At 35.0% G+C, this 16299-nt stretch overlaps 1 protein-coding gene, 1 long non-coding RNA gene and 1 pseudogene across 15 annotated transcripts; all 3 read left to right on the forward strand.

The window, feature by feature from the left end:
• The first annotated feature begins 1232 nt into the window (after positions 1-1232).
• On the forward strand, positions 1233-8525 carry LOC137730193 (tonoplast dicarboxylate transporter-like; annotated as a pseudogene).
• Positions 2074-3533, forward strand: LOC137730196 (uncharacterized). The gene is made up of 2 exons (XR_011068098.1): positions 2074-2110; positions 3314-3533. It is a non-coding gene; the product is annotated as an uncharacterized lncRNA (long non-coding RNA).
• Positions 8526-10756: 2231 nt separating the features above from the next.
• On the forward strand, positions 10757-14063 carry LOC137730194 (uncharacterized). Of its 14 annotated transcripts, none has more exons than XM_068469253.1 (8): positions 10757-10856; positions 11061-11195; positions 11433-11525; positions 11632-12292; positions 12464-12626; positions 13039-13094; positions 13402-13478; positions 13725-14063. In XM_068469253.1, exons 4-8 carry the CDS (start codon positions 12287-12289, stop codon positions 13822-13824), a joined length of 402 nt encoding a protein of 133 aa, XP_068325354.1. In that variant the 5' UTR covers positions 10757-10856; positions 11061-11195; positions 11433-11525; positions 11632-12286; the 3' UTR covers positions 13825-14063. The 14 variants fall into 14 exon arrangements, 13 of the variants coding, with proteins under 13 accessions (XP_068325354.1, XP_068325361.1, XP_068325362.1 ...); XM_068469254.1 differs by having other exon boundaries at positions 10765-11195; positions 11632-12077; positions 12221-12292; XM_068469260.1 differs by lacking the exon at positions 12464-12626 and having other exon boundaries at positions 10764-11195; positions 11632-12077; positions 12221-12292.
• Positions 14064-16299: the final 2236 nt, after the last annotated feature.

Raw genomic sequence — 16299 nt, forward strand, 5'->3', positions numbered from 1 at the left:
GGGTACTTTCATCATTTTAATATTTACTTAACATAACTATTCATAGAAGAATGATTGATGGTGGACCATCTCAGGGATCACTTGTATTGATTTCAAATCTTAAGGAGAGTTATGCAAATCTCAATGATAATTTTGGCTAAAAAGCCATAAATAAATAAACTTTAGATTTCAATGAGTTACAAGTTTCTTCCCAAAACTTTATATTCTCAATTACACCAGACGATCCACTTAAGATACTTAAATAAAATCGTTAGCCATAATAATATGCATGCTTATTATAGCACAAAAATGATATTAGCAACCTAAAAGTGGAGAATAGCTACCATACTTACACATTGCAAGTACAATCATTCATTGACGGTAAGAGATAATGGTTAGATTTCACTAAAACATATTGATCGTTAAATGAGTGAGTGGATTTCAACACGAAGTTATGAGAACCTGAGAATGTGAAACGTTCCTTAAGTTCACAATTTGCAACTTTGTACTTTGAAATTTGATTTTAGCTTCACTTTTGTATTTTCCATCAAATCTGTTAAGAAATATGTTAATACTCTAACTGGCATGAGTGAGGCCCACTTAATTGCTGATGTGCCCTTTGATAAATGAGAATATTTTTGTACATCACTCTCAAGTGATGATGATATTGCTCACTATCATATCCATCAGCGTTGTATAAGTTTAAATTTCGAGATTTGTATAGTGAATAAAAACAAATTTCAAAATTTAAATGCATTTAGTGGTAATAAGTAGGCTCTGGTGAGCATTACCACCACTTCGTGAGCAAAATGCACCCTTGGTAAATTATATTTTTCTCCTTTTTTGTGCACATGCTCCAAATCAAGAAATTTTTCAGTATGCTAAAACCACGATCCTATACAACAAGTGTCATACTATTAGTGGCTGGATCTTGAATAAAAAAATTTAACTACTTGTACATAAAAATTTATCACCAATCTATTTTATCCAGATTTCGGAGAGCAACCATCAACGGTCAGCGGGATAAGGATTACTCGACTTCCAAGATATTTTCTGAAAACAAAATAAAAAAAAAAAATTAAAAAAAAAAGAATTTTTTTAAATGAAAAAAATAAAATTAAATATTTAATACCAACAATTCATTAAATAAGATAATTTTAATTATAAAAAATAATTATTATATAATTTTAACCATGTATTTCCAGTAATAAATAGAATTCATGGATTCATCGGGTGAAAAAGTGAAGGCTAAATTGGGTTGGAGTAAATTAGGGAACACAATTAGGAGTCCACGACAATCAAACAACAATTGGAATCTGTACGTCCAACCAAGGTGGAGAGCAGCGGAGAGCCTCCTCCAGCCTTCTGACGGCGCCGAGGCTCTCTCCTCAGCCACCGCCGCAGCAGCATCAGGATAAACGACCCCATCGCAGCCAAAGCCCCCACAGCAACAAGATGAAGGGATTATTCAAGTCCAAGCCCCGAATCCCCGCCGACATCGTTCGTCAGACCCGGGATTTACTCGTCTATGCCCAGCGCTCTCCCGATTCTCGGGAAAGCAAACGCGAGGAAAAGGTATCTATTTTCCATCCCTTCAAAAATCGATCCAATTCAATACGATCTGATTGAAATTTTGATCCGGTTCTCCCTTGTTTCTATATTTATTCTGTGAAAACTTTGGAATTTGGGATTGTTCATGTGTTTTTTTTATGACCAAAGTATATTTGGGATTGGTTGATGATCAAAGTTCTTTTTTTAGCAACCAGGTTAAGGAATTTATTCATTCGGATTTCATTAAAAATTGACGATTGTGAATTCTGAAATAGTTAAAATTAGTTTGTGAATTTCTTCTGTTTGAAAGTATCCATGTTGTGATTGTTTTGGATATCAAAATTTCGATTAATTGGTAATTTGCTGCAATGTTGTTATATATGCTATTATGTGAGTCAGTATTCAATTTCGGAAGACATGTAATAAGAAGTGGAAGTGTGTTCTCTTTAAAAAACTCATGGGTGAACTTGGGCACAAGCTTCTGAAACGCGTTCAGACTCACCATTGCCGTAGAGAATGGACTTCAGCTCCCTTTTGTTTTTACATAGCTCTGACCAGGGATGGACAAAGGTTATAGCAGGTGGTAACCGCGGTTATTTACCCATAACCATAACCGTTTAGGCTCATACTCACATAGCCGGTTACCCGTTAAGTAATTGCATAAACGATTATATCCATACTTATAACTGTTTATAAACGGTTAACTATACTCATAATCGTATACCTATTTAACTATAATTATTTACCCGTTTACCCTTTTTTGAACCCATTTATCATTTTTTTACTCATTTACCATTTTTTCACCTATCTACATGTTTTTTTTTAACAACTTGAAAATTATAAAAGAACAATTTGTCATAATTTTCGTTTTTTTAAATTTAAACACCGTTATAAGTACATTTTAGTATGCATTTTTCTATTTTAATCATTTAAGTTCTCGTACAATTCCAATAATTGAAATAATAGTTTACGAACGATATTTTTCTGCTACACCCAATCAAATATTTAATTATGATCCATATGATTACAAAATAAAGTTTCTAAAAACAAAAAGTAGTCATTATCTTGAATACTAGATGATTTAAATCTCCAAAATATTTCGAAACTAAACACTTTCGAACACTAATGCTTTCAGGAGAGGTTAATTAATTATGTGGCTTTGTGCTTAGGTGTAATGTGTCCCTTAATTTACGTGACTTTATGGAGCAACTGAATGGGAAATATGTATACTGATATCAAAATGGGATCTGCTTGCACGATGTAGTCATTACATGGGTACATAATCTTCTTGCTGTGATTTTGTTATCGGTCAAACTTTATGCTGTAATTTAAAAATATTGAATCCCATGAGTGTTCACACGCAAAAGTATTCATCCTTTATTAAATTAAATGGAGGGAAAGATGAGCTGGGATGGGACGTTTGAGACTCTGAGTCTGGCGGAGAAATTGAAAATTTAGGGTTTTTTATTTTTTATTTTTTTAAATTTTACATATATTAAATTGAATGGGTAAATAGATGTCTATTATAACTGCGGGTAATACTTATAACATGTGGATATCTGTTATAATAACGGGTAATACCCATAACCGTCACTTTAAATTTCATGGATAAACGGTTATACCCATAATCGTTTATTTGTCTAAACGGTTACCCATAACCGTAACTGTGAACTTTAAATGAGCAGGTAACTACGGTTACCTAAATCCATGAGTATTTTGCCCATCCCTAACATCTGCTCGTTCACAAAATCCATAGACAATAAGCTTTATTTTGGCTATGCAGATGATGTTGCCCACTATTACATGAACGATGTTATTGCCCTTGTTCTTGGAAGCTTTATTTTGGCTCTCGCCGTTGAGCATTATAACGTACCCAAAAGATTCGCCTTGAATGTGAGTCCTCTTTTCGTTGCAGTTTTCTCATATTACCTCATTCATGTGAAATATCGTTCACACAATATATTGTTGCCAACAAAGCAAACATAAATATATTTTTGATAATATCAATACGTGTCACAACTTGAGATTTGGATGCTTTAGTTTCCGAATCCTACTAGGGTGAGAGCTGTATTGTGCCCGAATCCTAGCTCATACTATATGCTTAGGATTTTCAAAATAATTTATTTTTTGGATTCAAGCGATATTAGTGAAGGAGAATCGAAATTTAGACTTCAGGTACATGAATAATTTATGGTAATGCTAAATAGACTATCTATTTAAATAAATTTTGGAAACTATATGGCATGATTGTTGATGATTGAGATAAATTTTTTAATGTGCCGGAAATACAGGTCGGTATACTAAATGTCATAATAAAATTTGTTAGAGTTTATTTTTTCAAATTTCCAACAAATTGTGTTATTACACTTGATTTGATGGGCGGTGTTTGCGGCATACTGAAAAAATTTCTATTGAATTACTATTTAAATATTGATTAACGTATTTATTTTCTAGAATGGTGTTATGCCCACCTCAGTGTCTTATTTCTCCGCCCACCTTATATTTACAACCAGCATAAAAAAACAAAACACACATAAACTCTTTTCCCACGCACAATTATTCCCAAAATAACCCTATATATTTCTTCTTCCAATTTTCCTTGCTTTAAACAAATATACCCAACAACTCCAACTCCAAATATCATGGCAGTCCCTTCCCAAAAAATTCCCAGAACTGTCACTATCAACACACCCAAATCCTCAGCCCCCATCTCCAAAACACACCTAGTGCCCCTCCTCACCCAAAATCCTCGGTCGGCCTCAACGGCGCATTTGTGGAATCGGGAGATGGTTCTCGAGTCCCCATTTGATCGAGTCGTCGGTGGATCGCAGAGGAGATCAGTGGACAAGATGGGCTTTCCGTCCGAGCACAGCCTCGACGTGTTTGGCGAAGGTCTCAGCCATGGCGAGCGAGATGATCAGTGAGAAAGCCAGTGCATAAGAGAAAGGGAGATGAGAAAGAGAGGGGAGGAGGAAGAAGGAGTGTTTGGGGTTGAAGCAGTGAGGTAGGAAATTAAAATGGGGTGAAGTTGTGGAGGCTGAGGTCGGGGAGTAGGGATGGGCAAATTATCCATGAGTGTGGGTAACCGCGGTTACCTGCCTATTTAAAATTCACGGTTATGATTATACGTAACCGTTTAGACAAACAAACGGTTATGGGTATAACTGTTTAACCATGAAATTTAAATGGACAGTTATGGATATTACCTTGGTTGTAACAGGTATCCATCGGTTATGAGAATTATCCGCGGTTATAATAGGTATTCATTTATCCATTTAATTTAATATATGTAAAATTAAAAAAAAAATTAAAAACTCTAAATTTTCAATCTCTCCGTCAAACTCAAAGTTTCAAACGTCCCGTCCCTGCTCATCTCTCCCTCCATTTAATTTAATAAAGGATGAATATTTTTGTGTGTGAACACTCATGCGATTCAATATTTTTAAATTACATCATAAAGTTTGACTGATAACAAAATCATAGCAAGAAGATTATGTACCCATGACGTGACCACATCGTGCAAGCAAATCCCATTTTGATATCAGTATACACATTTTTTTTTTTGGAGCAGCATGCACATTTCCCATGCAGTTGCTCCATAAAGTCACGTAAATTAAGGGACACATTACACCTAAGCACAAAGCCACATAATTAATTAACCTCTTCTGAAAGCATTAGTGTTCGAAAGTATTTAGTTTTGGAATATTTTTTATTTTTGAATCATTTAGTATTCAAGATAATAACTACTTCTTGTTTTTAGAAAATTTACTTTGTAATCATAAGGATTATAATTAAAGACTTGCTTGGGTGTATCAGAAAAATATCGTTCGTAAACTATTATTTCAATTATTGAAATTGTATGAGGGCTTAAATAATTAAAATAAGGAAATGCATGCTAAAATGTACTTATAACGGTGTTTAATTGTTAGAAAACGAAAATTATGACAAATTGTTATTTTGTAATTTTCAAGTTGTTAAAAAAACACATGTAGACGGGTGAAAAATGGGTAAATGGGTAAAAAAAGGATAAATGAGTTCAAAAACGGGTAAACGGTTATGGTAAAAAAGGTACACGGTTATGAGTATGGTTAACCGTTTATAAACGGTTATGGGTATATGTATGACCATTTATGCAATTATCCAACGGGTAAACGGTTATACGGGTATGAACATAAACAGTTATGAGTAAATAACCGCGGTTACCCGCCCGCCATAACCGTTGCCCATCCCTATCGGAGAGGGTGGTGGTTATGAGGTTCTTCAAGTTTTATCTTTTTTCTTACATTTCATTTTTTTTATGTTAAAATAAGCTTTAAGTTCAGCTGTATAATAATTGTATATGTGTTAAATTTTGGGTGGAGGTTATGTATGTGATAATACTGTATTACCGCCTCTCTTTAATAATTTAGGAAAAGGATCCTTGCCGGATCTTTTTCTTGGGAATTCCGTGATCGTGATCATTCATCGTACATCATGCGGTTAGAAATTATTTTGAAATTTAAAATTTAAAATTAAATATAAAATAGTACTTAACGAAAATTGACTGCACGATGTACGATAAACGGTCACGATCACCGGATACCCAAGAAAAGCATCCGGCAAGGATCATTTTTCAATAATTTAGAGTAATATGCTAGGAAGACTAAATTTTGAAAACTAAATGACATGTAAGTTTATGATTGATTTATTAGCTAAACGTTGATAGACGTGCTCATTTATATTGGTGACACATCATTTAGTTTGCTAATTTAGTCTCTTTAGCATTACTCAATAATTTATCCTAATTGTGCAGGTGAAGGGGGTTGTGGCAATATATGATTGATTGGTTTTTAAGTAAAGTGATTTTTTTAAGTAAAGTGATTTGATACAAGGACAAATTTGTCAATAAAAGTATTATTTCAAAGTGGGTGAAGACATAAGATATTGGGAAAGCTTAATGACACTTATTTTTTATTGGTTACACATTTACAAATTGGATAAGTTGATTTACTTAGTATTACGAGTTAACCATTTTTTTTTTTTTTCCCGAACACAGGTAACCCTGGTGTTCTATGGAGATCCCTTGAATCCGCCATTGCTGCTGCTGGGAATATGTGGGACCGCAACATTCATCAGCATGTGGATGCACAACGTGGCAACTGCGGTGATGATGATGCCCTTGGCCACCGGCATTCTCCGGCGGTTTCCGACGGGTCCCAACCAGTCCGTGGTTGTGAGCAACTTTTGCAAAGCCGTGATTCTGGGGTGTTGTACTCCATAACCATAGGAGGGATGAGCACTCTGACGGGACCGATGTCAATCTCATATTGGTTGGAATGTGGAAGACCTATTTCCCGCAAGCAGCTCCGATCACCTTCAGCACCTGGTTCTGTTTCGCCTTCCCTTCGGCATTGTTGATGTTCTTGGCTTTGTGGGGTTTGCTTTGCTGCTTGTATTGCTCAAGGAGTTCAGGCCAGGCTCTCTCTGTTTATTTAGACAAAGCCCATTTGAAGGAGGAGCTCGAATTGCTAGGTAGGATCTCTCAAACTTAGAGCAACTTACATGCAATCAGCATCGAATTGTGGTGTATCCTAAATCAATCACGCATTGTCGTATGTGAATTTTTTGACGACTAAAACTGCTTCTAAATAAATTAGGCAAAAAAAGTTCAAACGTGTCTTTGAGGGAGTATGACTTTTAATAAAAAATCAACTTGTTTATAATGAAAATACTGATATTAAAACGTTGATGAGAAAAAGTGTTTCTTACAAAAGCAATTTCGAAAGAACCACTCTTTTTTATAGCAATTGTTGTGGATACCCCAAATGCCATAATAAAATAGTTAACACATGGTATCATCGTATTGGTCATGTTCTTTTTAGCTTTTGGCCCAATGTTCAGTATCCAATCTTAGGCACTAGAGAACACCTTCTGTGTAATTGTATTTCCAAATCAACTTACAATTGTTGATGCGGCAACCGGCAGGTCCAATGGCTTTTGCTGAGAAGATGGTACTGGCTTTGTTTTCGGTGCGTCCCCAAGTACTCAGTTTCGCATAGTTTTTGAGTATGGATGTGTCCTCCAGTTATTATGACTAGCATTTTCTGCAGATGCTGATTGTTTTGTGGATGACAAGAAGCATAACGGAGGATATTTCGGGCTGGGGAGTCCTCTTCAACAGGCATGCCGGAGATGGAACTGTCAGTGTGAGTGTTGACATTTCTTCTTATGTGTTCTAACTTTAAACACGAAATAGCCTTTAAACAGACCTTTCGTTGGATCAAATTTTCAAGTGTGACTTGAAATGTTTGTAGGTTATGATTGCAACTTTTTTGTTCACAATTCCAAGCAAAAAGCAAAAGGGTGAGAAGTTGATGGACTGGGAAAAATGCATGAAGCTACCCTGGAATATCATATTGTTACTAGATGCTGGTTTAGTCATAACTGACGGAGTTTGATCCAGTGGCCTTGCTAATATATTATCTGAAACCCTAGATTTTTTGGGGGCAGTCCCATATGTTGTCATTGCACCTGCTGTGTGCCTCATAAGTAGTTCCATCACTGAGTTGATCATATCAAACAACGCAACAACCACGCTTATTATTCCTCTCCTAATTCAAATTGCCAAACGTATGCATGTGCATCCTCTCCTTCTGATGATTCCGGGTGGCATTGGGGCACAATTTGCTTTCTTGGTTCCTACGGCAACTCCTTCAAATACCGTAGGATTCGCCACTGGCCACATTGAGATCCAAGATATGATCAAGATTGGCTTGCCATTGAAGATTGTTGGGATTGCTGTGTTGTCCCTTTTGATACCCACTCTTGGTAACATTCCTTTTCTCTTCATTATTTAGCTCACTTAAATTTTGATCAATTTTCATCTTCACTAGTTCTACGTGATGTTGTAGTTCATAAGTAACTGTTGAGTTTTGGCTATTGCAGGAGCTTATGTATTTAGGATTGAAAGTTCAATAATGTTACGATGTCTCACAAAATTTGCTGAACAATTATGGAGGCCAACGTGTTGTAGTCATAATTTGCTGAACAATTATGGAGGCCAGAGAGAGAGGGGGTACGACATAGAGAGAGAAGAGATTGATGTGTAATTGTGAGGTGCTTTCTATTCTACTCCATTGTGCCTTTATTTATAGCAGTGGAGAATGTTAATTCTTTATTCCAATAGGATTACAACTCTAATAGGATAATATATAGTCTAAGAGATATGGTAGAATCCCATAAAGATATCCTAGATATGTTAAGATTTACACAATCACATTTTTAATCTAATATGATAGCAACAAAAGTGGAAATTTTTCTCTTTTATCTCCTCATTTTAAACTTAAGAGTTCACAAGAGTTGATACTTTCTCTCACCCAAATTATCAAGTTTGAATCCTTTTTTTCAATAGCTTGTATTGAAAAAATAAAAAAATTCATTTGTTTAGGTCCATAATCACATGTTTTACAATAAAAATGAAAAATTATCATTTAGACATATAGAACTAATTGAAGAAAAAAACTATTTAATGCATCTTAGTTTTAGTTTTAGTTTTGTGTGATCAAATAGTTTATCTTGTCACGATAAAGTAAATATATTATGTCATCATTAAACAAATATAACCGATTTTATTACAAGATACTTCAGAACGTTCATATCGACCGAGCATGCAAAATCAAGCAATGAATCTTAGAAGAATTCAATTTTGGACGACATGACTCTTTCTATTTTTGCGCTGGCATTTAAGTTGTCTTTTATCCAGTTCTATGTATAAAAAGAAGCAAAAGCAAAACTTTGAGAAATACTATGAATTATTGAATTTAATATAACCTTGTTTATGATGAATTTGCAATTTGATTAGGAGTCTTACGAAGCTTTTAACATGCATGTGTTTCCTTTCTACTATATTCGTTATCTTTTATATAATGCAGAAAAAATTTATGAGTTTCATTTAAGTACCATAAAAGGAGAGGAGCACCCCAGAACTATAAAAGGTATCCCTCACCCTCATTTAGAGGAGTCTCTCGAATCAGTGTCTTGCGCTCTCTAAGATAACAAGTCTTCTTGTATAATGTAACTTACTCTTGCATATTGAAAACGGGATACTGCATCAATGTGGACGTAACTCCATCTCTAAGATAACATTTCTTTGACTTAAAATTTTCATTCATACAGTACCCACAATTAGGGATGGGCAATGGTTATGGCGGGTGGGTAACCGCGGTTATTTACCTATAACCATTTATGCTCATACCCACATAACCGTTTACCCGTTGGGTAATTGCCTAAACTGTTATACCCATACCCATAACCGTTTATAAACGGTTAACTATACCCATAACCACATACTTATTTAACCATAACTGTTTAATGCCCGTTTACCCATTTACCCTTTTTAACCCGTTTATCTTTTTCTTTTTTCTTTTTTTTTTTTTTTTACCATTGCTCCTTTTTCACCCGTCTACATGTTTTTTAACAACTTGAAAATTAAAAAAAAATTGTCATAATTTTCCATGTTTTGACAATTAAACACCATTATAGGTACATTCATCATATATTTCCGTATTTTAATTTTTTAAGTCCTTATACCATTACAATAATTGAAATAATAGTTCATAGACGATATTTTTAATTGTTACCAATGAAGGTAAATATAATATTTGCTAAGTATTATTGGGTTACAAAAATTGTTTAGAAGACATTTATGTCAAAGCATTTCTGTCAATTTCACGGTTACCCGCAAGAAATTTAAATTAATTTGGTGAATTCCTTGATAATGAGAATCATCATTCCTGTAGCAGTGTTATTGAGAGAAGGACCGATGAATTCCTTGCTAATTTATTGGGTGCTAAGTATATTGGATCGAGAACATGGTTTGTGTTAATTTTACATATATAAAATAAAGGGGTAAACGGTTACCTGTTTATAACCGCGGTTAATACTCATAACCGTCCATTTAAATTTCGTGGGTAAATAACCGTTTATTTATCTAAACGGTTATCTATAACTGTAACCGTTTAATTTAAATGGACAGGTAACCGCGATTACCCATAACCAATGGGTATTTGCTCATCCCTACCCACAATATTATTCATATACTAAAACTCAACACAAAAACACTGTTCATTACCAGTAAACAGACTAAAACGCCCTTCGAATGCTTATTTGCGTGCTACTTTTTGCTCTTTCTCCACAGTAAAAAGACCTTTCTGCCCTGATTGCCCACGCGTCCCCTGTTGCTCCAGCTTCTGGTTTCATTTTTTTGTCCATCAGTGCTCCAGCACTGTTCACGAGCCGCGCGTTGGTCCGGTTCCAGAAGTTCTACACCCTTTCTTCCTTTACGATAGGTGTCTCACAAAAGCTTTTCTTGCTCTGAAACCTCACCTTTAGCTTTTTTTGTTCTGAAACCTCGCATTTTCTGGATCTCCGATCTTGAGTTCTCTCTCACATTCTTGCTAAAAACGACGAAACCAGCATTTTGTAGCTTTTTAATCCGATTAGCCAATTAGGTTTTGCTTGATTTGTATTTTCTTTTTATTTATAATTTACAGGGTGATCTATACGATCACGAGAGTTTGGTGAAGGCGATCGAGCAAGTCGACGTGGTGATCTCGACGGTGGGGCACGCGCAGTTGGCTGATCAGGCCACACATGCTATAGCACCTACCTGGGTGATGTGCTTTGAGGTAAGATTGCTTAAGGATGTTCCAAATAAGATTAAATTCCTGTTCGTAATTTTGATATAAATGTAAATAGCGAATTTTCTTTCGGTTTTCATTTCTTTCTCTCGAGGACCTCACCTTCTCTGTTTGCTTCCACTGATCTTTTGTTTCCTGCACTGATTCCACTTCTTTTTCGCCACTTTCTACCAAAAGCACTGTGTGCTTCCTGTTTGGTCTAAGTTCCTCTTCTTTTTCTGCAAGAAATAATCCCGTCGCGATTAGATATTTTTTTGGATAGGCGTTGGAGGCTGCAGTATGGGAGGTTTCTTATCATATGAGGGTCACCAATGATTGGTAAGTTCAGTTTTTTTTTGCCAATTTCTTTGTTGTTATCCCAGTTTTTGATCATTTTAAAGGCTCCGAATTGCTAATAGATTTACCCTCTCTTTTTTTATTTCAGAATTTTGGGTCGTTGGAGGAACAACTTGGTTGCTTGACTTTTAGTTTTAGTCTCTTCAAGTAGATGTAATATCACCCATTTGAGTCAAAAATTTCTCTCCTGTAGCGGGTTTCATTGTAGAAACTGAATCCACAATGTTTGAACATGATTGGTTGAGATGTTAATAAGCTTTTCTAATATCAGGTTTTAGATTTTTGAATTCTGCTCGAACAAAACTAAAGTCTATTTCATTTGCTTGATTCAGTATAGCTTTTGTGGAAAGAAATTGAATTCTATGCTTATTCTACGGCTCCTTTTTTTCATTTAAAATTACTGTCATCTTAGGCAATAAAGTATTTATTTGGTATGAATTGCCTGTGATGGTTGATAAATCTTCATGCCGGTCTATCTGGGGGAGCAGTATGTAGACAATCCTATGTTGTCCGATGTCATTCTCTTAGACGAAGGTTTAAATCATTTATCTTTATTTAAGCTCTTCCTACGTATGCTATGTTAGCTGACATTACAGAATATTCAATTAGCATGGGTGATTGTATTGTTAACATAAGGGACCTCTTTAAATTTTTTATTGTGTACTGACCAATTGCAGATAGACGGTTCTATGCTCACATAATTTTCCTGCTTGGTTCTTCAGATACCTTCCGTGCAACATTTGATGGTGGTATGGTTTTCTAATTTCCCCTTTGCAACAATTTCTTTTTGGTTTTTGGAGTATGTATGATTTATTTTTAATTAGAGAAGAAAAATTAATAAAACACAAGAAGCAATTGGAAACATGGCTTCAAGTGATAAGCCGGAGTCTTTTTTTCAATTAACTATATTACTTTTGTAGTATATGCATGCGCAGGAAAAATCCAAATCGTACTACAAGATCTTAGGGCTCTGTGTTTTGTGTCAAACCAATGCATTGAGAGAATATGAGCCGTTGCGTCTGGTTTGGATATGTGTCTATGGTAGTACCCCCATTTCAAGGCAATTGAGAGCGCTTGACTATGGTAACCCAATGGCTTTCTTTGTTGTTTTTCCTTAATGGGTTATCGATTCCTTGCATTTTTTACTGAGTTTTTTACTATCGATATTTTGCATTTATGAGCTTCAATACACAAAATGATTATTTGTTATTGGGTTGCTAAAGGCAAGCAAGACACATAAAAAGGACCATTGGGAAAGAAAAGTCGCTTCTTTGGTGTATTTATACTTTTTTTAGTTGTATCATGCGAAATTAAGTGTCGATTTGCTATGTGTATTTTGTCGAAGTTATGCTTTGATGAGCTTAGATTCCTAAAAGGTTCGATACTAAAATGACATGAATAAGCATAATGAATGGTTTGAAAGATCCTATTAATGGTTTTGCAAGTATATCGTTAGTCGTTTGATTGTATGATTTGCTTTTGTTTTTTCTTTCAGAACACTTTGCTCCTCATTTTTTGGGGCTGCAGCTTTCGAAGCCCTTTATGCTCAAGGTAATCAATTTTGGATTTTTCCTTTCAGCCTTCCAACAAATTTTTTTTATTTGAATATTGTGAAAGTTGTGTTTTATATGCTATGAAAGTTGAATCTGTGAATTTTTTATTTTTTTATATTTTAAATTCATGGTATATATTCTATTTCATAGTTCTGGATGATCTTGGATTGAAAAGCTTTTCTATAAAACTTACAGTTATTTAAAGTGTTTTATCCATTCTTACATTTACTCTCATAAATTATAGCTGATTTGTTAATCTCTTACCAAAATACGCAAATTATTTTGTAAATTTGTTCTTATTCTAGCAGGAACAACAAATGCAGAAGGGGAACACATATAATCAGTGTTATTCCAGCCAAAACCTTTATTCTCACAACATTGGGTACGATTGTTATAAGTTTCAGTTCATTGTACCTAAATTGAAACAATTTACTATTAGCACATACTTTTTTATATTTTAAACATGATCTTTCATACATCTTCTAATCCCGCAGCAACGCGCGGTTAGTACTTTCTAGTAACTTCTATACATCAAATACATTTCCTTGGCTCCATTTTATGACGTCCATTTCTTCATTTTTTTGACTCCAAGATATCCATCATCAGCTACTCCCTCGTTTCCTCATAGGTACCAATGTACTCGCCGACAATCATCCTCAAAATACCTATGCATTCCTTTACTTGCATCATGGCAGGACCAGCGAGAGATCCTAGCATGTGCTGATTGACATCACAAGAGGATGTCAAGAAAGGACATGCTAGGCTCTCTTGTTCGCCTTCGCACGGTGGAAGTAAGTTTAAGGAATGCGAAGGTTCGGTGGCGACTACTTTGGTACCCATGAGAAAACGAGGGAGGAGCCGATGATGATAACTTTCAGATTGACGAAAAATTCACAGATTCCACGCAACGGGTCAAACTTTGTAAAGTTTCAGCTATGAACAGAATAATGGGCCTCCAAATATGTAGTGAAACGGGCCTGATTAAATTCGTGTGTTGGGCAAAAGTAAAGCCCCATCTTTTTTAACCTAAATAATTTTTTTTACACAAATATCATCTGAACTGTTCCTGGCGTGTGCATTTACTATCAAACAAATTTTTTCTGACAAGCTGCAACCACTACTTCCTTTTGAGTGCTATTTTACTTTCTTATTTGCTAGTACTTGATCTCTGGCAATCCAAAACCTGTAAATCCACTTTCACATGATCATAAATATATGTAGTTGACTTACCACCAAAAACTAAAGACGAATAATTGATCAGCATATAAATGTTTCTCAAATACTGTCTCTCTCAACGTGCGAAAGAACAGACAACAATAGTCTTCGTCCGACTAATGAGAATATGAACATCTGAACCTACTAGGGACTGCATACTAGAAAACAGAGAAGGAAGCTTCCCTAGTCACTCTCATTTTCAAGCTTTTTGTGTTACTCGACCTTTCGCTCGCGGTGAATGAACAGATGAATCGAAAGATATACTCACGCGTGGAGATCATGGCTAGAGGAAATGAAAGTGAGGCTGAAACTTGAAAGAAGAGAAATGAAAGAATTAAGTAGTTATTGTTGAAAATAAATTTCACAATGATGGGAGGAGGGACTTTGCATAGACTTTTATGGTGGAACCTTAACTTTTCATGATATCAGAGCAGGTTGTCCCACGTGTGAAGCCCAACGGCCACGCGCGTTTCACGTCATCCTGTTTGTGTTTGTTCATGTGTTAGGTTTGAAATTTACCACACGTGAGGGGGGCGTGTTGAGAATGAATCTCATATTGAAGGGATAAGGGACCTTGCATATGAGCTTATAAGTAAGTTGGTCTATTCATCATATTGCCAATTAATTTTATGTTGTAACTCCAACTTTCTTCAGTTATTCCATTATAAAATCAAATGTACATGGCCTCACATGAAGGATTGATATTTGATACCCTACTTATATACATGTTGACATTATTTCCTGATCTCGTGTGAGATACTTGGAGAAGAATCATCAATGCCTTGCCCAATATGTGTTTTATGTCACTTTCACCAACAAATTACGTATCACTAAGTGATATGAGTTTTGATGGTCTTATTTTCAATCCCACACGTTATCTTTCGAAATTGAGGGCAGCTAGAATAATTGATCATGTGAGCTTGAACATGTAACAAGATTTGGCAAAACCAAACTTGGGGCCATGACAATACTAGCCACCAACCATTTTTAAGAAAACTAAAGGAAAAGAAGGAAAAAGGCCAAAAGAAGAGGAGGACCACACATATAATTATACCCCTACCTTAGTGATTGTGTTTGATTGAGCATTATTGCTCTTAGAATGGCAATTTTGTCCTCTCGATCGATAGAAACCACAAAGTTGGATAGCTATAATGTGTGTTCCACAAGGTAATTATGGGCTTTTATTTTTATTTTTTGTGATTGTCTCGACATAGAGATTTTAAAACCAGAAAACATTAAACTTACTGCAAATTATAATATAATTTAAATTCCTAAATTTAGGATTGCTCCAGCTAAATCGACCTCTAAGTTATGATTATTATTTGAGTAGTAGATTGCACTGAAGTTTAGAGTCCAACTTCTAGAGGTTGATATGTATTATTTTTACGTGTTGTGATTGGATTATATTTATAGAAAAATAAGTACGTTAATTAGTAATAATTCAATATTCAAAATTGATAGTCATTTTAACATTATCCTAAAAAATGCTCCAAAACTACCTGTAAGTTTAATCATCAGTGAAAAAATGAATTTGGGTCTGCCATGTATACAGACAAATCATTTCGAGGTCAAGAAAATGAGAGATTTTTTAGTGTAACCGTCAAACGGAATGATACATCACATGTTATTATATAAATAGTGAGATATGTATGTTAAAAAGTTAATAACTTAAAAAATATAATTTTCTACTATTTACATAAAAACACGTAATATACCACCCGTGTTCCTGTCACAATTAAAAATTTCTTCAAGACAACAATATAGCACAATCATTCAGATGATAGCCCGGCTGGACCTTGCATTATTATCAAGTTCAATGGTTGTGGCAATTTGTAGTCCTTTTCTGCACACGTGGCTCTGTTTCGTGGCCTCTTTGCCCGCACTAAATTTGAATGAGAGGTAATCTATTAGAAAATGTCACACTTTGCCATGTTCTTGGATATAAATTTTGCTAACTCTTAGCGAATAAATGACAATAAGTAGCAAAG

The sequence above is a fragment of the Pyrus communis genome, chromosome 3 (assembly GCF_963583255.1).
Source record: "Pyrus communis chromosome 3, drPyrComm1.1, whole genome shotgun sequence".
Lineage (NCBI taxonomy): Eukaryota > Viridiplantae > Streptophyta > Magnoliopsida > Rosales > Rosaceae > Pyrus > Pyrus communis.